Here is a 27,649-nt window from a genome sequence, read left to right as displayed (position 1 = left end):
TTAATGGATTGGTTGATGCTGGATTCTACCACCACCTTAGGAGAAGAAAGGCAACACTGGTACTTAATGTGACCATATTCCTTGTGGAAAATAAATACTGAGGCTTAGAAGATAAAAGCTTGAAGTTCTGAAATTCTTCTAACCAATGTAATTGCAACTAGAAAGATAGTTTTCCGGGTCAGGAATTTAAGATCACATTTAGCTGCCGGTTCAGAGGGAGAATGAATTGAGGCTTGCAGTATCAAACTTAAATCCCATGGTGGGTGCTGTCTTTATAAGGGGGGGGGGGTCTCAGCAGGAGACTCTCTCTCTCAAAAAGCCTTGTACAGCTTAGAGGAAGCCACTGAAGACATTTGGAATCCAACATGAAAGTTAAGAAATTGCTGTGATTTGGACTTTTATAGTTGATGAACAACACGTCCATTAAATAGACGTGTCAAAATTCCAGAATCAATTGAACTGGAGCTTAGAAGGGGTCAATCTGATTTTCCTCTGCCCAACAAAAATCTTTTCCACTTAACTCCTGTAGAGTTTCCTAGTAGAAGGTTTATGGGAAAATAAAGTATGAATAAATAATTAATAATAATAAAGTTTATGGGAAGATAAGTATGGATCGGACAGGGGAAGAGAGCATTGGTTTCCTGGCTATTAAAGGAAATGGAAAAAAACACTCAGTCTGAGGTTTGAGATATCTGGGTGAACCATGCCTGTTGGATGGGACAGAAGGTCTGGAGTTGGATCCAGACTCCACGGTGGATACTGTAGTTGAGGCCAAAGGAAAGGAAACACTCTGTCGAGGCCACTAAGGTGCAATGAGGATGACTTTGCTCTTCAACTGGGCTGCTTTCTGCAAGACTTTGGGAATTAGGGGAGTCTGAGGGTAAGCATACAGAACACCGGGGGGGGGGGGCAATCCTGTAGTAGAGCAGCCCTCAGTGATTCCCCTGGTGGGGGGATAAGGGCTGCTGCACTTGTTGTTCAGCGGAGAGTCAAAAAGATCGCAGCAAGGCTGGCCCGACTGACTTCATATCATTTCTATCACTTTGTTGTTAAAAGACCACTCATGAGGTAGTAAGATGGAATTGCTCAGTTTGTCTGCTGTCACATTGGATTTCCCCGGAATATGGTTGCTAATAGAAAGCAGCTGGAATATATCGCCTATTGCCACACCCTGAGGGTTTCTCGACACAGGGGATAAGATCTGGTTCCCCCCTTGTTTGTTGATGTACCAAACTACCGACATGTTGTCTGTCCAGATTGCGACTGTCCTGAGAGGGAGAGAGTCTTGGAATGTCTGCAATGCCAAATGCACCGCTCTCACCTCTAGAACATTGATATGCAAATTTGCCTCTTAGGGGGACCAAGTGCCTTGGACTGTTTCCCCCCCAAAATGCCCCCCCCCCACCCAATCTGGGAAGCGTCTGTAGTCACTATGGCCTTGGGATGAGGGAGGATGAAAAGATGGCCTTTTAAGACCTGTTGATTGCCCTCACCAGCAAAGATATCTTTTGCATACTCGAGTTATTCTTATCTTCGCTGACATGGGTTGAGAAAGTATTAACCATTGTATAGATAGCATCCATTGTAGAATTCTCATGTGGAATCTCTCTAAAGGGACTAAAATTATTGCTGCTGACAATGACCCCAGGACTTGCAGAATCAATTGGGCTGAAATTCTGGTACTGCAAATAATTTTCCTGACCTGCACCTTATCGTTTGCACTCGACAGTGGAAGAGAAGCTACCATAGACACTGTGTTGAACACTCCTCCTATGAATTCTAATGTATGGTTTGGTTGCAAGTGAGACTTGTTCAAATTTATGGTTATTCTAAGATGTGAACAAGTCTGTAGCTCTTGATCCTGTGTTTCTATCAGTCGATGCCTGGTTGGGGTGGATATAAAAACACCCAGAATCCTTGCAGTCTCAAATGAGCTGCTACCACAGCCTTGCACTTGAACACCCTGGAGCTATGGTGAGGCCAATGGGCAGTGCTCTGAACTGATAATGACTGGCTCCCAGCTAGAAGTAGAAGTACCTTCTGGATCATCTGTGCATCTTAATGTGTTAGTATGCATACTGACAATCTATCGAGCACATCCAGTCATCCTTGCTAGAAAGGGTAGAATGGATTGAACCGTGACCAGCTGGAACTTTGTGGGTCTAACTGACTTAATACACTGAGATCCAAATTGGTCTCCAGTCCCCATTTTCTTTGGCACGAAAAAAAACTTGAGTAAGTTCTGGATTCTATTTGGTCTGGTGGGACCTCTTGGATTACTTTTTCTTAGCAGCTTTTGAATTCCCAACGCTGTTGCTTTCTTCTGATTGGGTGGAATATTGGCAAATTTTCTTGACAATGGAGGAGGAAGGGAAAAAGGAATTGTATAACCTCTGAAGTAATTCTCTGCACCTAACTGTCTTTTATTATATCTAGCCAGCTCTCCGGTGCAGAGATAAGTGACCCCCAACTGGCTCCAGAGGTGGACAATCAGGCCTCTTTTCAGGAGCGATGAAAGGGTCCATCGGAAAAAGAATCTAGACCCCTGATTTTGTGGGCCTCCACTGCCAGAGGGTGTGGCCTTCCATTACAGTTGCCCCCTCTGCCTCTGGGGAGCCATCTCCACACATGCCTGGAAAGGGCCCTGGGGCATTCTGAACCACATTTTTCGACCTCCCTGTTTCTGGAAAAAGGTCCTTTAAAGGGTCAAAAAACGCATGCCCACTTGCAGACAGGGTGTTTCCATCTTTCATCTTTCTCACACATGGACAGTGTGTCCTTTACTGTGGGGCCAAACAAGGAAGAGCTGTCAAACAGAGCATTGACGAATGAGGACCTGAAGGGCTCTGCAAAATCACACAGATGCAACCAGGCATTCCTCCTTATGGAAATACCTGCACCTGCAGCCCTTGAGGCACTTTCTGCAGCATGAGAGATAAGTCTTCTGGATGAATTAGATTTAGTTTGTAGGGTAGCCACCTAAGACAACTGAAGATTGAGCCTCAGTGGTTTCGGTTCCAGAAAAAATTAGATGGCTCTTTAATCAAATCTTTTTGAAGCTCGTAAAATGTGTCAGATAGTTCAGTGAGTGCAAAAAATTCACTGAAGCATAAACATGCTTCCCAAATTTGTCAATCATGCTAGACTCTGTTAGGAGGATGGATAGTTGAAATCTGTTCCACAAGTTCCTTTTTTGTCGCTGCCGTCACGACCATGGCGTCTACTGGTACCACTTTACCCCAGAATTCCTTGCCTACTGGTGGAGACGGAATCTAGTCTGGTCTCTTGGGGATAGGCTCAACCGTATCGGGCTCCTTTCCATGCCCACCTAGAGACCAAGTCAATTAGCTCAATGGCGGACAGAATGACCCATGAGGTAAACTGGCCCGCTACAAAGGCTTCCTGAAAAATTGATTCCTCTGGAGAAGGATCTTGGGAAGACCAGCCACCCTTCTGCTTAAGGATCTCAAGAATGGCTCCAAATGAGACGTCATCGGGTGGTGGTTTTGGGGACCCCTCTCCTTCACTGAAATCAGTATTCCTCAGTGACGGACTATTGAGGAGAGTCCAAGTGCCTCCTTTTGCACTTCCTCCTCCTAGGGACTTCCTTGGTGGGGCTTGGTGGGGTGGTCTGGTGAAGTATCAGAAGAGATTAGGATACCCTGTAGGTAGTCTGGAGGCTTTAACCTGGCTGCCCTGTGGAGAAAAATGTTGAGGATCATGGTGCAAAATCATCTGAGACAGAGGGTGGAACCCAGGGGGTAGACCCATCTCAGCTGCCGGAGCAGAGAACACTCTCTTCACAACTTCAAAGGCAGATTGCACCAGAAAGAAGGAAGGCAAGAGAGTCGAGAAAGCAAGTTTCTGGCTCATCACCTCCCTCCACCCCACGACCAGTCCACCAGAGGCAGAAGTCTGAGCCAGGCTGCCCAGTGCAGAGGCTCTGAGAGGAAAATATGGCTCTGAAAACCTCGGAGTCAACTTCATCCTCCTAGATTCGACTCAGTGTCATCCAACTCCAAGGATGTCAGAGCTGGTGGACTCAGAGCAGTATCTGAATCAAAAGAAGGTGCTTTCTTTGGATCCGAACCAGACAAACAGAGAACATTCAGATCCAAGGACTGTAAAACAACAGGTTGGATTAAAGAAGAAGCTGTAATGGGTGGAGAGGTAGATCTGACTTCCTGACACAAAGGGGTAGGAGCCATAAGAAATCCCATCTGCAATTCCTCATCATCCTCTCCACATCTGTTTCTGAGAGACTCTTGGAGGAAAAAGAAGATGCCAGGAACAGTGGTTCTAAAAAGGGAGAAGGCACTCTGGATGGGACTGGACTCAGGCTAGGAGAATACGTAGTCGTCGATAAAGATTCTGGATCAGAGGGTGTAGGATCCGGAACAGGCTTGATCAGATCAGTTGATGGTCAGACCATGAATAATTTCTCTTTCCTCTTTTTAGGTTCTGAGGAAGAAGAGGATGAAAACTCAGAAGGGTTAGACCTTTTTGTAGGGTCTCTAACTTTGTGTTTGAGGGACTGAACCCCAGTAATGACTTCGGAGAAAGAAGATGGCAGTAAGCCTTTCAAAATCAATTTTTCCTGTCAGCTATTGCTCCTGGGTTGAATCCATGACAGATACTGCAATCCTGTTGAAATGACCGGAGCCAAGTAATATACACACAGATTGTGGGCATCTGAATAAAGCAACCTATGCCTTCACTTATCACACTTTTTAAATCTTGCAGGACCTTTAATAACTGAAGTACTAAACCAAACTTTTTTTTTTTAAAAACAAGAGGAAAGATTAAATACCAATAATGGTAAAGAAGAAATACAATAGCCTTGTAAATAGGAAAAAAACCCCCCCACCAACTATGGTAAGTAAGGAGGCATACTATGAAAGGAGAACTAAAGAAGTAATGACTTAACACCAAAGGTTGAATAGTCATAAGGAATTTTTTTTTTATTTAGGTTAGAAATATCTAAAACTCATCTTCCACTCTACACTTGAGAGCTGAAGGCGACCACATATACACAAGAAAGCAGCAAACAAGATCTGAGATATTACGGGTTGGTGCATTATGGATAGGGAAGGAGCTGAAGAGTTTTGAGGCCACACGCTAGTGTAATTGGCATAGTCCGATCTGAGGATAGTATCCGAACCCATTAGTTGAGGAATGAATGAAAACTGACATCAGATCAGATGTATTTAGATCTATTCCAGTGTTTTCCACTCAGACTTTGGTCACTGCAAGGGAATACCTCAGGATTCCGGGTCTCATGGCATCTATAATTCTCATGACATGTCTTGCAAGACTCCACATGAAAAAGATACAATGGTATCTTAAGTCTCTTTGGTCCCTGCACTAACATCTTTATACCTTTTCAAATTTCAGTTCTGGGATTTGTGAGAAGCGAAATCACTTGGTGGAGAAATCAAATATCCCTGAATCTAGGTCTCCCTTTCTCCTCTCCTACTTCAAAGAAGTCAGTCACCACAGATGCCTTAGACTTTTGCTTGGTGAGCAGTATCAAAGGAGATAAAAGTGCAAGGTATGCGGAACAACAAAGATAGATCAAAGCACATAAGAGCAAGCATCTGTTTGAGGTTTATCAAGGCACTCAACTCTAATCACCTTTGGACCCTAGGACCTCTTCCAGTAGCAACAGACAATACTGTGATGAAGTGGTACATAAACAAGTAAGGGGAACCCAGACATTATTCCATGTGTGGACCACCAAAGTTAGCATAGGATATAGTTTTATAGCACAATCTTACTCTACAAGTATCCTACATTCTTTTCAGAGCAAAACTGTATGGCAGACAAGACTAGCAGAATAAAGGCAGACCCTCACTAATGGAAATGCATACTTGATGGCCAGAAGACACCAACTGCAGCAGAGAAATAAACCCACAACATACTTACCCAAAGTACTGAACTCCCTTGTGAGGTGAAGGAAAGAGGCAGTGGTCTCTCAGACAGCCAGCAGCTCAAACAAACCACAGAAAATTCAGCTCCAGGATGCTTAGGCAGAAAACCATTCCCATCAGTAAGGGCCTACATATTAGTCTTGTCAGCTGCAACAGAATACAGATGCTAGACTTCTAATGGTCCCTTACCATGGGCAGTACCGAGGAAGGGAAAGATGAAGACAAAACAAGCTAATCAGTAAAAGTTCTAAGGAATCCTCAAGGGAAGGAGCAAGAGGAAACAACGGCTCAATATCCTTCTCGATCGCAATGACAAGGATCTCACTAGTAATAGATTTCCAACGGAAGTCTCGTGCTCTAAAACAATTCCAAGCATGGAATCACATAAAGGCTCACTACAACAGGCAAGAAGCATGTGGCAGGTGTTATGCATACCTGAGCCTAGACATGGCCAGGTTCATACTGAAGGCAGTAAACAGGGAGGAAAGACTTGTGTCAGGCTTGGGGATGGAATGATGTCAAAGTCCCTATGAGTGAGATGCAGCATGTGTAACGCAAACCCCCCACCAAGAATCTAACAAGCATCCAAGTTCTCACACCTGCATAATGAAGCATGGTATGTGTACCCCCAATGGCATGGGCTTCCCCATGGCTCTTTTTCAACAGGGAATGACTAAACCTGGCAGGGCCTGGGGATAGTCTCAGAAGTATTCCTGGCCAGAAGTCTTCCTAATCTATGAATGTGTACCTTGAAAACCATGTCCAGAGCTTAGGTTAACACAGACCAATGCCTGAGATGCACTATCATGGGACAATTAGTTCAAAGCAGCCCTGCACATACTCCCAGAACTCTGGTTTGCTGCCTCTTCAGCCAATAGAAAAGTTCAAACTGCCACTAATGCTGGAACATCTCCATCCCAAGCAAGGACTGAAGCTGCACAAGATGTGGACTTATTTCAAGGAAGCCTAGGTGTTCACCAATCCTCCAAGCTAAGACCTTACGAAAGAAACTCTGGCATTTTCCCAAGGACTCAACAGGGTACCTCCCACGAGAACTCTGAATAACTTCCTCCTGCCACCCACTACAGTATTTGGATGATTTCCAAACATAACAAAAAAGCTTGGTAGAAAAGGCACTGGAAATCTAGGCAATTTTACTTATGGCAGTGAGGGCTGAGACCTAAACAAGGTTCAAAAAGGAACTACAGAATCCGGAGGATAACAGTGCTTACTTAGTCAACACATTACATCACAGTGTGCATGGTTATGAGCATGTGGCCTTTCCAAAGCGTGTGAACTTCCAAAAAAATGGCACACACTAATTAGTGGAAAATATGAATTCAATAAGAATACCAATCAAGAACAAATTGTGATGGTAAGTCAAAGCTGACTTCCTTGTTAGCAGTGGTAAGTATCCCTGTCTGCATCGTGGGACACCACTGTTCGATTCCCTGACTGGGAGTAGGTGTACCCTTTGTGGATTGGGGGGGGTGGGCATAAAGATTAGGGTATTTACCTCACAGACACAAAGTGCATGGTTTGATTCTCACCTTTGGTCACTATCTGGTTATTGGCTAAGCGTGTAATAGTCTGCAAACTGATTGCCCAGTATTTACCTATGAGAAACATGAGCTCATTTAAACGCACTAAAGTTATATAGCTCATTAATGAAGGAAATATATCAACACAAATGTCAGGTAATTACATTCCTAATAATAATGCTGGTTACTTATAACAATAAACTATGGACATTCACTTAACTCTATCTTTAACTCCTTACTAATTTCAATTACAAATGTTCCATATCAAAAGGCACTAATAAAGCCCAATGCCTTTGTGAGAAAGACTGTACTAAACTAATAGAAAGTTAAACAGATTTTAAAATAATGCATAAAAAGTACACTAGCAACACTGGACTGGATCAAAGCCTTGAAAGAAAGATGATGCATGAGAAAAGCTGCATTGGAACATATTAGATTAAAATGTGCATAAAGGAGTGCTTAAAAGATAAAAATGAAAAAAGTTACACTGTACTTGCTTTTTTCAGTGAGGTAAAGCAAAATACAGTGGATATAAAAAGTGTACACACCCCTGTTAAAATGACAGGTTTTTGTCATATAAAAAAACGAGATCACAATAAATCATTTCAAAATTTTCCTATCTTTAATGTGACTTATAACCTGCACATTTTAATTGAAAAACAAATCTGTTAGGGGAAAAAAATGTAAAAAACAAAAAAACATACAATTGGGGAAAAAATGTAAAAAACAAAAAACATACAATAAGCTGGTTGTATGTGTGCACACCCTTAAACTAGTATTTTGTTGAAGCACCTTTTGATTTAATTACAACATTCAGTCTTCCTGGGTAGGAGTCTACGGCACATCTTGATTTGGCAATATTTGCCCACTCTTCCTTGCAAAAGTGCTCCAAATCTGTCAGATTGCGAGGGCATCTTTTGTGCACAGTCCTCTTCTGGTCACCCCACATATTTTTTATTGGATTTAGGTCTAGCATCTGGCTGGGCCATTCCAACACTTTCATTTTCTTCTTGTGAAGACATTCTTTTGTTGATCTCGATACATGCTTGTGGTCATTGTCATGTTGAAAGGTGAAATTCCTCTATCTTCAGCTTTCTAGCAAACGCCTGAAGGTTTTGGGCCAAAAGTGGCTGGTATTTGCAACTGTTCATAATTCCCCCCACCTTAAATAAAGCCCCAGTTCCAGCTGAAGAAAAGCAACCCCAAAGCATGATACTGCCACCACCATGCTCCACCGCGGGGATGGTGTTCTTTTGGTCATGTGAAGTATTATTTTTGTGCCAAACATAGCTTTTGGAATTGTGGCCAAAAAGTTCAACCTTGGTCTCATCAGACCACAACACATTTTCCCACATGCTTTTGGGAGACTTGATATATTGTTTTGCAAATTTTAGCTGAGCCTGGATGTTTTTCTGTGTAAGAAAACGCTTCCATCTTGCAACCCTACCCCATAGTCCAGACATATGGAGAATACAGGACATTGTTGTCGCATGTAGTACACAACCAGAAATTCCTGCAGCTCCTTCAGTGTTGTTGTAGGTCTCTTGACAGCCTACCTGACCAGTTTTCGTCTTGTCTTTTCATCAATTTTGGAGGGACGTCTACTTCTTTTCAACGTCACTGTTGTTCCATATTTTCTCCACTTTTTGATGACAGTCTTCACTGTGTTCCATGGTACATCCAATGCTGTGAAAAATTTTTTGTACCCTTCTCCCGACTGATACCTTTCAACAATGAGATCCCTTTGATGCTTTGCAAGCTCTCTGCGAACTATGGCTTTTGCTGTAGCAGGCAACTGAGTAATTATCAGGAAAATCCTACTAGGACAGCTGAACTTTATTTGAGGTTAATCAGAGTCTGTAATTAAATCAAAAGGTGCTTCAACAAAGTATTAGTTTAAGGGTGTGCAACACTTGGGAGGTTGATGTACTAGGTCATGTGACAATTTCCTTATTTGGACTATGGCTTGCTGCATTTTACCTCTCCCTTTGGACATGTAACTGGAACCAGGAAAATCATCTTCAGAATTCAATCTAATCCCACAGAAAACTGGGAGCTTATAAACAGAAGGCAAACCTGTTAATTTGGTGAGTTAATAATTATTAAAGGTACCACTGGGACAGAGCTAATGCTAGCAAGGATCCTTAAACATTCTATTTTGGACTTAAAAGCCAGGAACAGTATACGGCAGTAAATCTTTTATCCAGAGGCTGACACACAGTATGTTTACTGGCAAGGGATTACATCACTTACTACTCTCAGAATGCTGACCATCTGGGACGTTATGAGGTAGTGCCAGCTATGCCAGGAGAAGTAAGGCAGTGGATGTGTAACATATGCCAGCAAAGCTAGCTGGAGTTTTGTGAAGAATTACATATCATTTGTACATCAAACTGGTTTGTACAGGTGTTTGTGTTGAAAATGTATTTGTAAAGCTGCTTGTGTTAAAAATGAACCAACAGTGGGTCCTGCTGCACAGAAAAGAAATACACCTGTATGTCAGAGTATATTGTAACTGTTGAAATGAACATAGTGCAACAGAGCATACGGAAGAGAAGAGGTTAATCTCAATCTAGCTAACTTTAAAAAAAATCTGAAATTAAATTACCTGGTTTAGGCCACAAAGATTGTATCTTACAGTTCTGACTGCAGCCAGAGACAAAGTGTCTGTGAAAACCAGGACTAGGAATCCAACTGTATTGTCCTTAGGGGTGAACTAATTGCTACCCTGGAAAGATGGACGTTTTTGAAATGGTTTTATAGCTTCCAGATGGTATCACACATCTTAGCAAAGCTATATGTGTGTGTGTGGTAACGTGCAAGATTCTGGCTCAGTTTCTAGTAAAGGGGGAGGTGCACCGATGTATGTGATGTCATTCTGTAATCCAGTACTGAATGATGTTTTAATACTACATGAGACAGAAGTCTCAGTGCAGTCTGTTTGTGAAACCTGACATCATCTTGCCTTGCTCTAGAAAGTGAACTAGGAGACAGTAAATCTTTAGATCAGTCAGGAAAATATAGTAAGATTAGTTAAGTATTGTTTTTCTGTATCTGTGTGAATCTATCCATCTGTGTTATTTTTCTGTGACAGAAACTCTGTTTATTGTAAATAAATATTTAATATTTTCATTTTTTTTATTATTATTAAATGTATGTAAACTTTTCATGATGGCTGGTCTTTTAATAAATCTTTTAACCTTTGACAGTACTTATATTTATTTGGTGACACTGTGGCTGCTTATGAAAGCCTTGCCGCACTGGTCAAACACAACGATTTGTATTAGTATTAATTTTACTCAATATAATTGGGTACCCCTGTAACAGCCTTAGAGTAGCTGGCTTTGGAGTGTTCTGGTGGCAATATCTACCTTACAGTCTGGGCAGAAGGGGCATAGCTGGTGTGTGTGTGAAAATCAAATCTTCAAGCGTGTGTGCGTGTCAGTTATTTGGAGCAGGAATATAGAGCACTGGTTTAACAGAGGATGGTGGGGGGGGGGGACTTGGCTTGAAACACTCGGCTGAGGACTCAACCCTACAGCTGTGTCAGTGAGGAATCTTATTTGGGGCCTGGAAAGGGAGAGAAACCCAGCCCCATGGCTGAGTGTGTTCCCTGTATGCTAAGGGAAATTGTGCTTGGTGCGGAGAGCTACATCTGGAAATACTGTGTGCATCTATTTTTGGTCCAAGTGAACCATCCCTCACCAGCGTCAATGGTGAGGATTCAGGCTCCTGGATTACTGGCCCAGAGGTGGGACTTCACACCCTGTTAAAGCCATTTGTCAGCATCTGATGAAGTTGAATGGTTTTTTGACGAAAACGCACTTGTATGGGTTAAAGGCGTTAATGGTGTGGTTTCAGTTTATCGTTTTGGCTCAATAAAGGACTGTATTTATCTGGTACCTCCTGCTTCGTTTTTCCAGACTTTGGTTTGTTTTTGGTTACCATTAGAGACTATGTTTGACTAAGAAGTATATAAAGGTGTTTTGATGCATGCAAAATAATTTGAGAGAAGTTTATTTAATAAGTTGTAAGAAATTATTTGAAATGTTACATTCCTCCATTACTAATAATAGGTATTCCCAATTAACTGAGTCAAATGCGCTATCAATATCTAAACTAACTAAAGTTAGCTTTTCTTTTGTGTTTCTAGCATAATCTATCATTAGTACTCTTTTGATATTATCATAATTCCTGTTTAATATAAACCAGTCTGATCACGGTTTACTAACATAGGAAGAAACAGTTGAATTCCACAAGCATAGACAGCCATGAATATTTTATAATCTAGACTTAATAATGAAATTGGCCTATATGAAGAGCTACTTGAAACCCACCTCCATAGACAACACAAAGAAAAAAAAAACTAAGGGTAATGCTGCTCAACGCCAGAAGTCTAAACCTCAAGATGCACGCACTCGAGACTCTCCTCAGTATGGGGAATATCGATATCTGTGCAGTAACAGAAACCTGGTTCAAGGCTCCCGAGAGCACCCCAGCACTAACAGGTTATACTTCATACCATGCTTTCCGGCCCCAAAACTCAGACCGAACCACAAAAGAAGGGGAAGTATCCATATTTATCAAAGATACCCACACCTCCAGGTTAGTGGCACTGCACGAAGCATCGGAGACCATCCATGTGCAACTAACAGTGGGCAAAACTGCCTTTCAGTGTGTAGCCTGCTACAGACCACCCTCCCAAACACAGGAACCTCACTCGGCTTTCCTGAGAACACTGGAGAATATGAAAGTCTCTCCAAACACCATTATATTGGATGACTTCAACTACCCAAACATTGATTGGGAAAACTACTCAAGCCCAAACACCCTCGCCCAACGGTTCCTAGAATTTATAAACTCAAATGTTATGGAACAACTGGTCACCACTCCCTCAAGAGGGGAAAACATATTGGATTTGATCATCAACATGGGGTCTCTATGTTCCACACCAGAGGTACACCCCTCATTGGTAAGATCAGACTATAAACTAATCTCACTGGACATCCATATTCCATCCCCACCCCTAGCCAAGGAAACCACGGTGAAGAACTTCTCAAAAGCAAACTTCACACTTCTCAAAACCAAGGTGGAATTCTTCAAAGCCCCTGGGCCAGTGGAAAATATGGCCCAAAATGCAAAATCCTTTACAAAAGCATTCTATGGACACCTACAGGAATGCATGGAGCATGCTATCCCAAATAAAACAAAGACTCACTCCTCCAAAGGCAGGTGACCTGTCTGGTGGACCCCGGCCATAAATAAGCTATACAACAGAAGGAGAAAGCTACTACATGATAGAGCAAAATCCCAAAAAGGGAAGGTGTCTCTGATCAGTACTAGCAAGAAACTACGATCCCTCATAAAATCATCTAAGGCCAGCTTCGAAAGAAAAATTGCACAAGACACTAAAGATAATCACAAGGCCTTCTTTAGTTATGTCAGAAACCTGGGAGGCAACTCCCAGATATGCTCCAAGTTAGTGCAAAATGACAAAAAATACACTGAACCCACAGACATTGCCAACATCCTGGCAGAAAGGTTCAGGGCAAACTCCCCCCCCTTCCCCCCCAAAAGAGCAAATGTCTATCCCAACAGAGTGTAGCCTTCCTCAGATCACAGATGCACAGGTGAGAGCTGCCCTCTCCAAAGCAAAAAACACAGCATCAATGGGACCAGACGGTGTCCCGGGCTGCATCTTACACGAGCTCCAAGAACTACTAAACCCTCATATAAAGTCACTGTTCAATCTCAGCCTTACTACAGGATATGTACCCAAGGAATGGCGTACAGCAACAGTGGTTCCACTCCACAAAGGTGGTGCCACAACAGACCCCGGAAACCATTGCCCTATAAGCCTGACTAGCCTGGTCTGCAAAGCCATGGAGCATATCATGGAAATCATAAACAAAGACACTGGGAACCTCCAGACACTGGATCCTACCCAATTTGGCTTTGTTAAGGGCAGATCTTGCCTCTTGAACCTGGTTGACTTCTTTGAAACAGTTACCAAAGCCACAGTTGAAGGGAAGGTAGTCCACACAGCCTACATGGACCTCGCAAAAGCCTTCGACACAATGCCCCACTCGGGCATCATAAATAAGCTCACCAGCTTAAATATCAACCCCTATGTCACAAGATGGGTTGCAAACTGGCTCAAGGATAGAACCCACATGGTCAGAATAGCAGGTGCCATGTCAGACTCTAAACCAGTTACAAGTGGCGTCCCACAAGGCTCAGTCCTGGGACCTCCCTCTCTTGTTCGGTATATATTTGTCCGAGGTACAGGCTAACACGGGTGGACTATGGCTGACTAAGTTTGCAGATGACTGCAAACTGGGTGCAGTAATAGACTCTCCGGCTGACACAAGCATCCTCCAAAAGGGTCTCACAGAGACGGATAACTTGTGCCAGAGCCATGGACTAAAGCTAAATGCCAAAAAGTGCATAGTCATCCCCTTTGGGAAAAACAAAGTGCCCACAAATTACCACATAGGTGGTAATCCATTAAGTACGAAAGAAGTAATTAGGGACTTGGGGACCCAAGTAGATAGCAATCTCTCCTTTGACAATCACGTTGCCAAAGTGGTTAGAAAGACCTTCTATATAGCCCACCTTATCATGAAAGGATTCACACCTAGATCAAGAGAGGTCATTGTGCCCCTCTACTCATCACTTATCAGGCCCATAATTGAATACAATGCCCCATTTGGGATGTACCTTACCAGACACCTGCAGCAACTGGAAAGACCCGAAAAGTACCTCACCAAGAGGATCAAGGAGCTCAAACAGATGCCCTATGCAGTTCAGCTAAAGAAACTTCAGCTCTACTCAGTTGCATACCGCCTATTCAGAGGCAATCTGTGTCAGACGTATAAAGCCATGTCCAACCCAGAATTAATGGACATGCTTCACCTCAGGAAATCCAAATCCCTTAGAGCTACACGCTCCAGGGACTTGAACCTCAGCACAGAAATAAATAGGACATGCTGGAGGGACAGATTCATATCCCAGAGGCTCCCTTCACTCTGGAACAAAATCCCAATCCATGTTAGGCAGAGCCCCTCACTGACCCTCTTCAAGAGAAATCTTGACGAGGGGATGGGAGATCGTAAGTTTACTCCTGGGATCTCTTCTGTGTCCCTGCTTGACAGAGGTACAGTAAACTAACCTTAAAAGGGTTACCTTCTGTGACCTACTATACAGAGGCACAGTCAACTAATCTAAAAGGGTGGTGAAAGCCAAACACACTCTGGCTAGGCTTATAAATGCCCTAGGGCAGATAGCCTAGTATCAACCTATGAACCTATTGTATTAAATCCTTGTTAGCTTTTAAAACTGGCGATATAAAAGAATGTATTTCCTGGATAATGGAACCTTTGCTAAACCTTTAACTAATGAAAACACTTCCAGCAAACTACTCAAAGCATCTCTACACATCAATTTATACAGTTCAGGTATTATATATTATCATTTCCAGGAGCTTTACTTGGTTTTAATTTATTCATTTGAGTTCAGACATTGAACTAGTCTTATCAATTAATTTCATCTGATCTTCTGCTAGTCTATTTTCAGTATAGTTTGTATAAATATAAATATTTTGATTACATCATGTGTATCCATTGTTGATTTATATGGATTCATTTTATTAAAATGGAACCTGAATACATCTGGAATGTCTGCTATTTCAGTAACCTTTTTTTACTACCAGGAGGATACAACTCTCTGATAGGAGTACATTTACTGACCAGTTTTGCTCTAGTAGCTAATGTATGCGTGAATTCAGGATTTATAGAATAATTAATTTTAATATTTTCTAAATTAATCATAGATTTATGCTGTCAAATTTCCAGGTACTTACTATTTAATCTATTTCTCTCTTCTGATAACTTATTATTCCCCTGTTGAGTGTTTAATTTTAACTTGTCAATTCTTCCTTGTAGAGCTATCAATTATTTGTCCCAATTTTTCCTCTTTAGAGCATATTAACTCATAATTTACCAAATATGTATGCTTTCGAAGAATCCCATACAAATATTTCTAGGGTATTACCTATATGATTAATTTCAATAAAAGACTGAATTTAATTTATTAAAGAAATCCTTAAATTCTTTCATATTAGTTATACACGATTCCTTTTAATAGAGATGTTATTAAAATTCAGCATAACTTCAAATGTTACTGCATTATGATGCGATAATGGTCAGGAGACTACTTTAACCTTACCTAGTCTATTAGCAATATCTTTTGAGACATATACTCTGAGATAGTGCTCCATGTCTGTGTGAGAAATGTGTAAAGAAAAGTGAGTCTGACACTGAAATGCATTAATATCGCTAGTATTACACAAATACATAAATTCCACTAATGCTTTTGCTCTGTTTACTACTAATATTAGAATCCTTATGTGATATTCAGTTAAAATCTCCTGCAAGAATAATGCTTCCTCTTGAAATGTAAGCCGTTTCTCCCAGCTGAAGTTTAATGGCTTGTGCTCCCATTCCAGGTATCCAATAAATATTAATAAAAGTCTACAGATTCCTTTTAATCTCTAAAGTCGCTGAACAAAACATTACCTTTTCATCATCGTGTACATTTAAGATTTTAGTTATTGGCATAATATTCCATAATATAGCCACCTCTCTTTTCTTTTGTTTATAATGGGAGCTAGTCAAAACAGAAAATATTTTTTATCAAGTCTGTCTATATCATCTTGTATTAAGCATGTTTCCTGTAAGAAAATAATCTGGGAATTAAATATCTTTAGAAATTTAACCTACCCCTCTTACAACCATTATTCAGTCCATTAACATTAGTGGACATACCATTTGTCATGTTGTAAATATAAACAAAATATAAATAATACCCTTAAGAATTTGTAAATGTGATATTGCCAAAGCATCGCTTCCACAAGTACTGAACCATTTATAAATATAAATCTAACAGCTTTATAACTGTTAACTACATGCATACTATTAATGAAAGTAGACACTAATAAAATGAAAATTTGTAAAATTGTAACCATAAATATCCTATTTCCCTCTCTTCCCCTCAGAGTATAATACTCCTGGTCTGAATAGCAATGCTACCCAAACACACCTCTCTACTACCATTAAAAAATAGAATAAAAGAAAGTCCTCAATCATTGAGAAAAATAAGAGAAAATTCAGGTTATACATTATGTTTTAAAATTTTAGTGATTTAAACTAGAAAATATAATATACAGTATAATCATTTGATTCAGTTTTAGCCTGAAATACATAATCAGTAATGTAATATTCAAATCATCCATTTCATTTTGGTAAAAAAAATGGTGTGACAAGGTGAGGTAGTATCAGATATGCCAGACAGAGTAGGGCAGTACATGTTTAACATATGCCAGCATAACTAGCTAGGGTTTTGTAAAGAATTTTATGTGATTTGAATATCAAACTAATCTGTACAAATGCTTGTGTTAAAAATGTACTTGTAAAGTTGCTTAGGTTGAAAATGTATCAACAGTGGGTCCTGCTGGACAGAAAAGAAATGCACATTTACATCAGCCAGTACTGCTGTAACTGAGGACATGTCTTTACATTAACATAGGATGCTGGAAGAGAAGGGGTTACGCTCAGCTTACATTAAGAAAAATAGCCAGAAATTAAATGACTTGATATAGGCCATAAAGATTTTATCATCACACAGGCCTGAATGCAGCCAGAGCTGCAATGTCTGGGAAAGCCCTGGTCTCTTACTGTCCTTGGTGAAGTAATTGCTACTCTGGGGTGCCACAGAATAGCTGGTTAGTTTTTACAGGAGAGATGAAAGGGTTGGAATTGTTTTACAGTCTCCAGATGCCTTTGCAAAGCTCTAGCTGTGTACTGTGACATCTGTGCTAGATTCTGGTTCAGCTTCTAGTCAGGGGGTAGTGTGGGAACCACAGAATCTGTTGATCAGATGTGATGTCATTCTATACCCAGCACTAAAATTACATTTAGATATCAGCGAGATATACTATAATGACACTCAGCACTCTGTGTTTGGGAACCTGACAACAACTGACAACAAAGGCACTCATCCACTTCATCTTGGCTTGCTTTTGTAAGTAACTTAACTAGGGAACACTCATTTTTCAGTCAGTTAGGAAAGTAGTGAGTATTGTTTTTCTGTATCAGTCTGAGTCTTTCCATCTGTGTTGTTTTATATTTCCTGTGAATTGAAACTCTGTTTATTGTAAATAGATATTCAGAACTTTCATGTTTTCTATTTTATTATTTATTAATCTATACCTTTCATTGTGGCTGGTCTCTTAGAAAATAGTTTATCTCTGAGAGTAATTGCATTTATTTGGTGGCACGGTGGGCTTCAAGCTCCTGAAAGTCTTGCTGCTTGGTCAAACATTACCATTAATTTTACTAAGAGTAATCAGGTACCCTGTTAAGAGCCTTAAAGTGGCTGGCTTGTAGCAGTGAATCTACCTTATAGTCTGGGTAGAAATAGCAGAGTTGATAAATCTGTGCCAGCCTTTCCCGTGTGTGTGTGTGTGTGTGTGTGTGTGAGTGTGTGTGAGTGTGTGTGTAAGTCAAATCTCAAAGTGTGTGTGTGTGTGTGTGTGTGTGTGTGTGTGTGTGTGTGTGTGTGTGTGTGTGTGTGAGTGTGTGTGAGTGTGAGTGTGTGTGTGTAAGTCAAATCTCAAAGTGTGTGTGTGTGTGTGTGTGTGTGTGTGTGTGTGTGTGTGTGTGTGTGTGTATATATGTGTGTGTATATGTGTGTCAGCTACTTGGAACAGGGATACAACAGCCATGGTGTCTGCAGGGAAAAAGGTGGAGTCTTATTTGGGGCCTGGTGAGGAAGTCTAGCCCCAGGTCTGGAGTGAGGTCATCCCTGTGTGCTCTTAAGGGAAATTGTGCTTGGTGCAGAGAGCTGATCTGAAAATACTGTGTGTATCCACTTTTGTTCTAAGTGAACGTTTCCCACCAGTGTCAGTGGTGAGGATTGAGGCTCCTTAATTACTGTCCCATCTTGTCCATTTTTAATGAAAGTTCTTGTATAGTGGCAAGAACAGAATGAAGTTCTTTTTTTTTTTTAAGAGATAAATCCTGTGAGTTAACCTTTTAATGACTCATTTCAGGTTCTACAAGTAAAAACCTTTGTGGTAAACTGACAGAAAAAAAAATAAAATGTATAGAAATTTTCCAGACAAAATCCTTCAATGTAGTATTAAATAAAATATTATATTCAAAAAAACATTTAGGATATCTAAGAAATATAATTTCCTGTCAGAAATGTAAATAAAATAGCCGAGCAGGAAAGTTATACTGCCTGCCTGTCAGCATCCTGGCCATGCCCACCCCCAAAACATTTCTGCATCTTGACAGTCCCCTGGACAAAGTCGAAGAGCTACAAAGACATCAGCTTGAAATGTTAAGTTATGTTCACACTTAGTATACCAGCTCAAGATCAGTGTGGGTTATGTGCAAAGTTCTATCTACAACAGGCTTCACTGGAAAACACGACGAGGTATCACATTCTATAATAAAGGGGTAAGTAGGGAATAAACTAGCAAATGCAGACTAGCATTAAATTCTCCGATAGGCTTGTTAAGTCTGAATTCATCTCAAACTAGGTAAACATCTAATACAGGAGGGACTGCTGGTTTTAATCATCAAATGCTAACCTCAGGAAACATTCAGCAGCTATCTTCAAAACAGATATTTAACTGATCATTTTTATGCAAGATTTTCAGCTAAAAAGAAAAAAATGACAGCAAAGCGTATCTGCCAGATACAAATACAGGAAGCAAGCAGTAGGAAATTTGTTTGCTGTTTCTATTTTTGGTTTTTGCACCACTAACTGACAACATTACAAAGAGAATGAAACTTATACTGCTGTTGTGCTAAGCTTGGAACCACAAACCGAGAAAGTCACCAGTTCTCAAACCACATTAAGTGTTGATACAAACCTGTGTCAAAATAACTAAAAAAGACATTAGTGTCAACTTATTTATTTTTTATTACCTTGGGCCAGGTGGTGGCACTCTGCCTGCCTTCAGCTCATCAATAATTTCTTCAATGTCTTTAGGTAGAAGATCCTCCTGATGGTACAAACAAAAAAAAAGAGAAAAACAGACATCACATTCGGTGTTATGGAGGAGGACTACACGCAACACTAAATTCTCCTACATTTTACAAATAATATAAACCAATATGGAAAGGACGTCAAACTAGTGCCTACTCCATTCTTAGAGCAAACAAAGGCATTTGATACAGTGTCTCACCAAAACTTTCCCAAAGAACTCGCATCAGTTGGCCTCTCCCATCCCATTGTCTCTTTGTTCATTAGCTACCTCTTGAAGGGAACAAACTGTTAAATGGCAACAAGCTTTCACATCATTTTACCAGTAACCATAAAAGTCCCACAGGGATATATACATGGATCTCTGCTCTTCAACATTTTCATATCAGCACCCACCTAGCCAATATAATACAATAAGCAGACAACAACTGTAATATGTGGAGCTCCTTCTTTACCCAAACTTCAAGAAGGCACCCAAACCTCTCTTGCAGCAGCTAAGTTTGGCTAAAATAACTTGGTACTTAACTCCAAAATGGCAAAATTGATGCTTTTCACCTCAAAGCCATACCTTAAGCAAAAGCAAACCTTTACAATCACCTCTGCCAACACCACCAAAAATGAAATAATAAGCCAAACAAGGCTTCTAGGCATAATTATAGATGACAAACTCAGGTTCGACCAGCACATCCTTGCAATCTATTAAAAAAAAAAAAAATTAGAAATATTGTCGACTCTAGTGATTGTTGACGTCCCTGGCTTGTCTCGATGCTATGTCACATTGTCCATGAACCAATTCATTCAAATATGTTTCAAAATCACCTGCGTCAATGCCTAAGTTGTTTATCTCTTTCTCCTGTTCCAAGGTGTGTGAATTTTTCGGGGGGGGGGGATCTGCCCCCTCGAAAATTTAAATCACAGTCTACCTGTCCATCCTCATTCCTATGGTATCTATCCTTTTCCACTTCCCTAAGTGGGGACACACATCATTTTAAATTTGCAGGTTGGTATTACAGCATATGGTGGGAATGTTAAAGCCCTATTAGCTATAAAAGAGAGCAAATGGCAGATTCTTGCTGATGCCACCAGGCTCCCAGGTATTAATGACTATATAAGCATCAAACCATTTTTGTGTTTGGCTTGGTTACTTTTGCTTAATAGGTGGTTAATATTCAACCCCCATGATTTGTTAGGGCGTATTATGGTTATTTTATTAATAATGAGATGTATTATTTATATGTTATCACATTGTATATTTTATTCATATTTTAATACAATATATATGTATGGATGTTTTTATACATGTTTCTGTACAAGAGTATTTGCTGTAAGTATTTGTAGCAACAATAGGGACAGTTTAAGTTATGTATTTTCACTTTTATTCTCATTCATATGAATGAATTAAATGGATATACCTTTAAAGTTTTAAATGAGAACGTTGTTTGGCGCCTAAAAGTATATTTAATTGATGCAGAACCACCGGTGGTAGTTCTGACGAAGTCTGCATTAGTCAGATGAAAGCGCTTAACTGTATGAACTGCATGTGTTGGTGGAGTTTATCAATTATTTCCTTTATTTCTGGCTCGCAATAAATTGTTTTTACTGTCCAAGCCGAGGAGTTATTGTGCATTGCCATCCAGTACCAGAACGATTTGTGGAGGATACCTTAGGATAAGCAATTAGCAAAGAGAAGCTCAACCTGCTCTCCCGGTATATCCAGCCAGTCTGATAACAGCTTGATGGGGTATTTGCAATGGACCACCTTTTGGATTTCCTCTTCTGAAGTTTGATTTTGGTAGAACTTTTGCACACTACAGTTCACTCAGTCAGGGGCAAAGGTACCTTTGACCTGCACACAATGTGATGTCACAGACCAGGCTCAGAAGCAATGCCCAGCTCCAATTTATTTTCCTATTGCTTCTGTTGCAGTTTTGGTCTCAGGCCTAATGTTCATGTTGGAAAGTTCCTGCATCTCACAATGAAAATAGCCTTCCAGGTGTTCCTGTCATCATTTGATCAACACAATGTAAAAAAATGACAGCAATGGCCTTACTGTAAACTAGCAGAAAAAGAGGTCAGTAGTGCAGGGCCACTAGCACAGAACTGCTAGGATAGTCCCTCATTTAATCAAAGTAGTAGAAGGAAGATTATGGCTCCAGTGGTCAGCTTTCAGTTAAAACCTTAGTCTGCTAAGCCAGCTAAAAAAATGCAGTTTCCATACCGACTAGATTGAGTGCTCTCCATACGCTAGAGGGAGGTAATGACTGTACCCACTGCCAACTGATGACACAGGTCATCAGCTGGAAAGGTCTCTCCTATGACAGCAGATGTTCTTCGTGTTTCACTGTTGCAGTCATCACACTTGGTTTATCTGCCTGCAGGTAGCCCTCAGTTGGCCCGAATACCAGAGACTTAGTATTTCTGTGTTGGATGGTGTCGCTCCAGGACTGACGTCAGATCGTCAGGGGTATAAAAACAGGCAGCCAATGCCATTACATCAGTTTTTCTTAGGTTCATAGGTAGATACTAGGCTATCTGCCCTAGGGCATTTATAAGCCTAGCCAGTGTATTTGGCTTCCGCCTCCCTATTAGATTAGCCTACTGTGCCTCTGTAAAGTAGGTCACAGAAGGTACCCTTTTAAGATTATTTACTGTGCCTCTGTCTAGCAGGGACACAGAACAGATCCCAAGGGTGAATTTGCGATTTCCCATCCACGTGTCCAGATTTCGCTTGAAGAGGGTCAGCAAGGGGCTATGTCTAACATGAATTGGGATTCTATTCCAGAGTGAGGGGAGCCTCTGGGAAATGAATCTGTCCCTCCAGCATATCCTATTTATTTTTGTGCTGAGGTTTAGGTCCCTGGAGCTTGTAGCTCTAAGGGACTTGGATTTTTTGAGGTGGGGCATGTCCATTAATTCTGGGTTTGACATGGCTTTGTACATCAGGCATAGATCGCCTCTGTGTAGGCGGTAAGCAACTGAGTAGAGCTGGAGTTTCTTTAGTCGAGCTGCATAGGACATCTGTTTGTAGCCCATGATCCTCTTGGTGAGGTACTTTTGGGGTCTAACCAGTTGCTGCAGTTATCGGGTAAGGTACATCCCAAAAGGGGCATTGTAGTCAATTATGGGCCTGATGAGTGACGAGTAGAGAGGCACAATGACCTCTCTTGATCTAGATGTGAACCCTTTCGTGATAAGGTGGGCTATACAGAAGGTCTTTCTAACCACTTTGGCAACGTGATTATCACAGGAGAGATTACTATCTACGTTGGTCCCCAAATCTCTAATTACTTCTTCCGTACTTAATGGATTACCACCTATGTGGTAATTTGTGGGCACCTTGTTTTTCCCAAAGGGGATGACTATGCACTTTTTAGCATTTAGCTTGAGGCCGTGGCTCTGGCACCAAGCATCCGTCTCTGTGAGACCCTTTTGGAGGATGCTTGCGTCAGCTGGAGATTCGATTATGGCCCCCAGTTTGCAGTAATCTGTGAACGTCGTCAGCCATAATCCCCCCGTGTTAACCTGAACCTCAGAGAAGTATATACCGAACAAGAGAGGTCCCAGAACTGAGCCCTGTGGGACGCCACTTGTAACTGGTTTGGATTCGGACATGGCACCTGCGACTCTGACCATGTGGGTTCCATCTCTGAGCCAGTTTGCAACCCATCTTGTGATATAGGGGTTGATATTTAAGCTGGTAAGCTTATTTATGATGCCCGAGTGGGGTATTGTGTCGAAGGCTTTTACGAGGTCCAGGTAGGCTGTGTGGACTACCTTGCCCTCATCTATGACTTTGGTAACTGTTTCAAAGAAATCAACTAGGTTTAAGAGGCAAGATCTGCCCTTAACAAAGCCGAATTGGGTAGGGTCCAGTGTCTGGAGGCTCCCAATGTCTTTATGAGTTCCATGATAATACGCTCCATAGCTTTACAGACCAGACTAGTCAGGCTTATGGGGTGATAGTTTCCGGGGTCCGTTGTGGCACCACCTTTGTGGAGTGGGACCACTGTAGCTGTAAGGCCATTCTTTGGGTACATATCCTGTAGTAGGGCTAAGTTTGAACAGTGACTTAATGTGAGGGTTCATTTCTTCTTGGAGCTTGTGTAAGACACAGTCTGGGTCACCATCCAGTCCCATAAATGCTGTGTTTTTTTGCTTTGGAGAGGGCAGCTTTCACCTGTGCATCTGTGATGTCAGGGAGGTTACATTCAGTTGGGATAGGCATTTGCTCCTTTGGGGGGGAAGGGGGGGGGGTTTGGGCTGAATCTGTCTGCCAGGATGTTGGCCATGTCTGTAGGTTCGTTATATTTTGTACTGTTATGCAACAATTCAGAGCATATCTGGGAGTTTCCACCCATGTTCCTGACATAATTAAAGAAGGCCTTGTGATCATCTTTAGTGTCTAGGGCAAGTTTTCTTTCGAAGCTGGCCTTTGATGATTTTATGAGGGATCGATGTTTCTTGCTAATACTGATCAGAGATGCCTTCCCTTTTTGGGATTTTGCTCTGTCATGTAGTACTTCTGTTGTATAGCTTATTTATGGCCGGGGTCCACCAGACCGGTCTCCTGTTTTTGGAGGAGTGAGTCTTGGTTTTATTTGGGATAGCACGATCCATGCATTCCTGCAGGTACTCATAGAATGCATTTGTAAAGGATTCTGCGTCTTGGGCTGTATTATCCTCTGGCCCAGGGGCTTTGAAGGATTCCACCTCAGTCTTGAGAAGTGCAAAGTTGGCTTTTGAGAAATTCTTTACAGTGATTTTCTTGGGTGGGGGTGGGGACAGGATATGGACGTCCAGGGAAATTTGTTTATGGTATGATCTTACCAATGAGAGGTTTACCTCTGGTGTGGAACATAGAGTCCCCATGTTGGTGATGACCAGGTCCAATATGTTGTTCCCTCTTGTGGGAGTGGTGACCAGTTGTTCCATTGCGTTAGAGTTTATAAATTCAAGGAACCGTTGGGTGAGGGTATTTGGGCTCGAGTAGTTTTCCCAGTCAATGCTTGGGTAGTTGAAGTCACCCAATGACATAGTGTTTGGAGAGACCTTCATATTCTCCAGTGTTCTCAGGAATGCCAAGTGGGGTTCCTGTAATAGGGAGGGTGTTCTGTAGCAGGCTACAAACTGAAAGGCAGTTTTGCCCGCTGTTAGTTGCACATGGATGGTTTCCGATGCTTCGTGCAGTGCCACTAACCTGGAGGTGTAGGTATCTTTGATGAACATAGATACTCCCCCTCCTTTTGTGTTTCGGTCTGAGTTTTGGGGCCGAAACGCATGGTATGAGTTATAACCTGGTAGTGCTGGGGTGCTCTCAGGAGCCTTGAACCAGGTTTCTGTTACTGCACAGACATCGATTTTCTCCATACTGAGGAGAGCCTCGAGTGCGTGCATCTTGAGGTTTAGACTTCTGGCGTTGAGTAGCATTACCTTTAGTTTTTTTTATCCTTGGGTTGTCTATGGAGGTGGGTTTGTCCTTTCAGCCTTGCCTAAAAAGGCACTATGGGGGTGGCAAGAGCCTTGGCCAGTATACGAAAGCCTAAGGGTGACAGGTGCAAGCCACCCCTAGCGAAGCAACGTGGCTTGTCGAGCATGTCATCCCAGGCTGACAGACACTGGATCCCCTTTGAATGACACCAATACTTTAGCCAATTGTTGAAACTGATCATTTTGTCTTTATACTGTGGCATCATTCTTGGTGAGGGCAAGATGCTACTCAAGGTCAGGGTCACACCAGCCTGGGCTACATGGTCAGAGAGCTCCTCTATGTCTCTTTTCATGTAGTCCAGGGAGGTACGTCTCAGGTCATTCACACCAGCATGGACAATGATGGAGTCATACTTGTATTTGCTTTGGAGTGACCTGAGTGCTTGCGTTATGTGGCGGATCCTGGCACCCGACAGGCAGCTTACAGTGACCTTCTTCTTGTTCAGTTTGGTGAGCGGGACATCAGTGTGCCGTACGGGACATCAGTGTGCCGTACAATAGAGTTCCCTATAACAAGTGTATTTGGTGTGTTTGGCCTTAAGGGCTGTGACTGTGAGGCACACTGATTTTGTGAGATATGGGATTCGTGGGTATTGTTGAGGGGTGGCTGTTGCTTGGATATCTGCTTAGGAGGTCTTTGATGTTTAGGCAGATTTTTATTTAGAGCCTCCGAGTATGTTTTTGTGTGTTTATGTGTTGGGTATGCAGATGCAATAGGTCTGTGTGAGACTGGATTTGTGGTGTGGGTGGTTACCTTTTCCTCCTGACTGACTGTGCCAGTCTTGGGTTGAGAGAGCTCTGCCTCCAGTTTGGCTGTGTAACTGCATCTGTCACATGTATTAGAGTTTGTTGGAAGGAGGAGAGGGTTGTCTGTGAACATAAGGCAATTGTAACATTGCCTCAAAATTCCCAGATTCACCAGCTGGACTGGAGAGTAACCATGAAACTGACCCTTGGACATACCAGATTAGTATAGGGAACTGTTTTTTTACTGATCAGATTAGGGAAGGGAACTGATTTTTCACTTGATCAGGAAGGACCAATTGGGAGCCTAATACTTGTGAGAAGTCAAGGAGGGTGTAGTGTTTTAGTTAGTTAGTGTTTCTTTATAAGAGCTGAGCAAGTGCAGGGCTTTAGAAAGAGAATACAGGGATTACTTTGAGAGTCTGAACAGTTCTAAGGGAAAAAGTGAAGAGCAGACTTTGTGGAGCCTGGAATAGTTTAAACCTGTTTAGGCGGCGCTGCCCGACGCTGCTCAGTGCGCAAAACCGTGCAAAAAGAGAGTTGTAGGGTTTTAAGAGAGAGAGATCAAGGAGTTTAGTATTGACCCAAAATGGCCAATAAAACTACACCTTCTAGGTAGTAACCACTCCTCAAGGGACAGACAGGCTGTTCAGTGTTAACCACTCCCACTGGTGAACATAGACTTCCCTTTAGCCCAAGCAAGCACTGGCCTTCTAGAAACTTCCAAACAGTTCAGAACAGCAAATCTGTAACTGAACTTTCTTAACTTTCAGAAAGTGGGAAAAAAGCAAGATTTTTTTTTCTTTTTGTTGTAGTTTAAAGGTAGCAGAGATACACAAGCAGCAAAATAATCACAACAGTGCAATAAATGACCCCACACTTGAGAGCTAGGCCAAAATCAGGTAAAATGCAGTTTGTAGAGAAAAAAACTAAGTGCAACACAGGAAATGCAGTAAACAGGCTCTAGATGTGTTCCAAGTACTGTTACTGTTACAGATATAAACTTTACCAAGCCGGAAAATGCCAAAAAAATAGGCGGCAAAGCAGTAAAACAAAAAATCAGAAGAAAATACTTAAAATCACAAAAGTGGCTCCTTTTCTTCTCTCAGCGTTTTCTCCCCTTGGTAGGTGCTTCAGCAACAACTAGCAAGCCTGAAAATACGCCAAAACCACGAGACAGCCGGGTTTTAAAGGAGCCCAAAGTAGAAGCAGTTCGGAAGTGCCGGTCAGCTACTACCTGAATTTTCGTTTACAAATTTAATAATCCTGAAGTCTTCTAAAGCTAAATACCCCGTTGAGGATCCTTTTTTCTTGCACTAACCGATGTCAGAAAAAGTTAATTATTTTGCCTGTGGAAAGCAAATACCTCACAGAGATTTTCATTCTTACTACGTCACCTGTTTAGGCTCTGACCATGACATCCCTCGTTGTCAGTTTTGTGCCTTATTTAACACCGAACAATTTGTCGGGCTTTCTTTGTCGCTAAATTATTTCGCTCTCTATCTCCGTATTCTGAAATGGCTTCAGGAAGCCATCAGACTACCGATGTTCCAAAAAAACAAAGGTAAAGAGAGACAGACCGCATAGGTCCAAAGCTGCCGACGAAGCTTCCGTTAAGCTAGTCACCAGTCTGCCGGTACTTAGTGAGGCGCTTTCGCAGCCCCTGATGCCGACACCGGTTTCTGAGGCAGTTATTTGCTCTACAGATGTTCAACTCAAACCAACGACTTCTTTTTTAACCAAACTACGGAGATTCTTAGGCCCAGAGTATGCACTACGCCTAAACAGACGACCAAAGCGCATGCACCTGCTCCCATGCCACAAAAACAAATGCTTAGAATGGCTGAAGACCTTATTATGCTGATTAGGGGAAGTCAGCCTTCCCCTGCTAAG

The 27,649-nt window shown here is 41.7% G+C and overlaps 1 protein-coding gene across 1 annotated transcript in view; it reads right to left on the bottom strand.

The window, feature by feature from the left end:
* Window positions 1-27,649, bottom strand: part of NDUFV2 (NADH:ubiquinone oxidoreductase core subunit V2) — a 311,308-nt gene that overhangs the window by 69,570 nt on the left and 214,089 nt on the right. The window contains exon 7 of the mRNA XM_044066534.1: window positions 19,468-19,544. Within this exon, the coding sequence (XP_043922469.1) occupies window positions 19,468-19,544 (77 nt within the window). The remainder of the gene's footprint in view (window positions 1-19,467; window positions 19,545-27,649) is intronic.

The sequence above is a fragment of the Protopterus annectens genome, chromosome 3.part1, assembly GCF_019279795.1.
Source record: "Protopterus annectens isolate FY-2018-M chromosome 3.part1, PAN1.0, whole genome shotgun sequence".
Classification (NCBI taxonomy): Eukaryota; Metazoa; Chordata; order Ceratodontiformes; family Protopteridae; genus Protopterus; species Protopterus annectens.
This window is presented reverse-complemented; position numbering and strand designations above follow the sequence as displayed.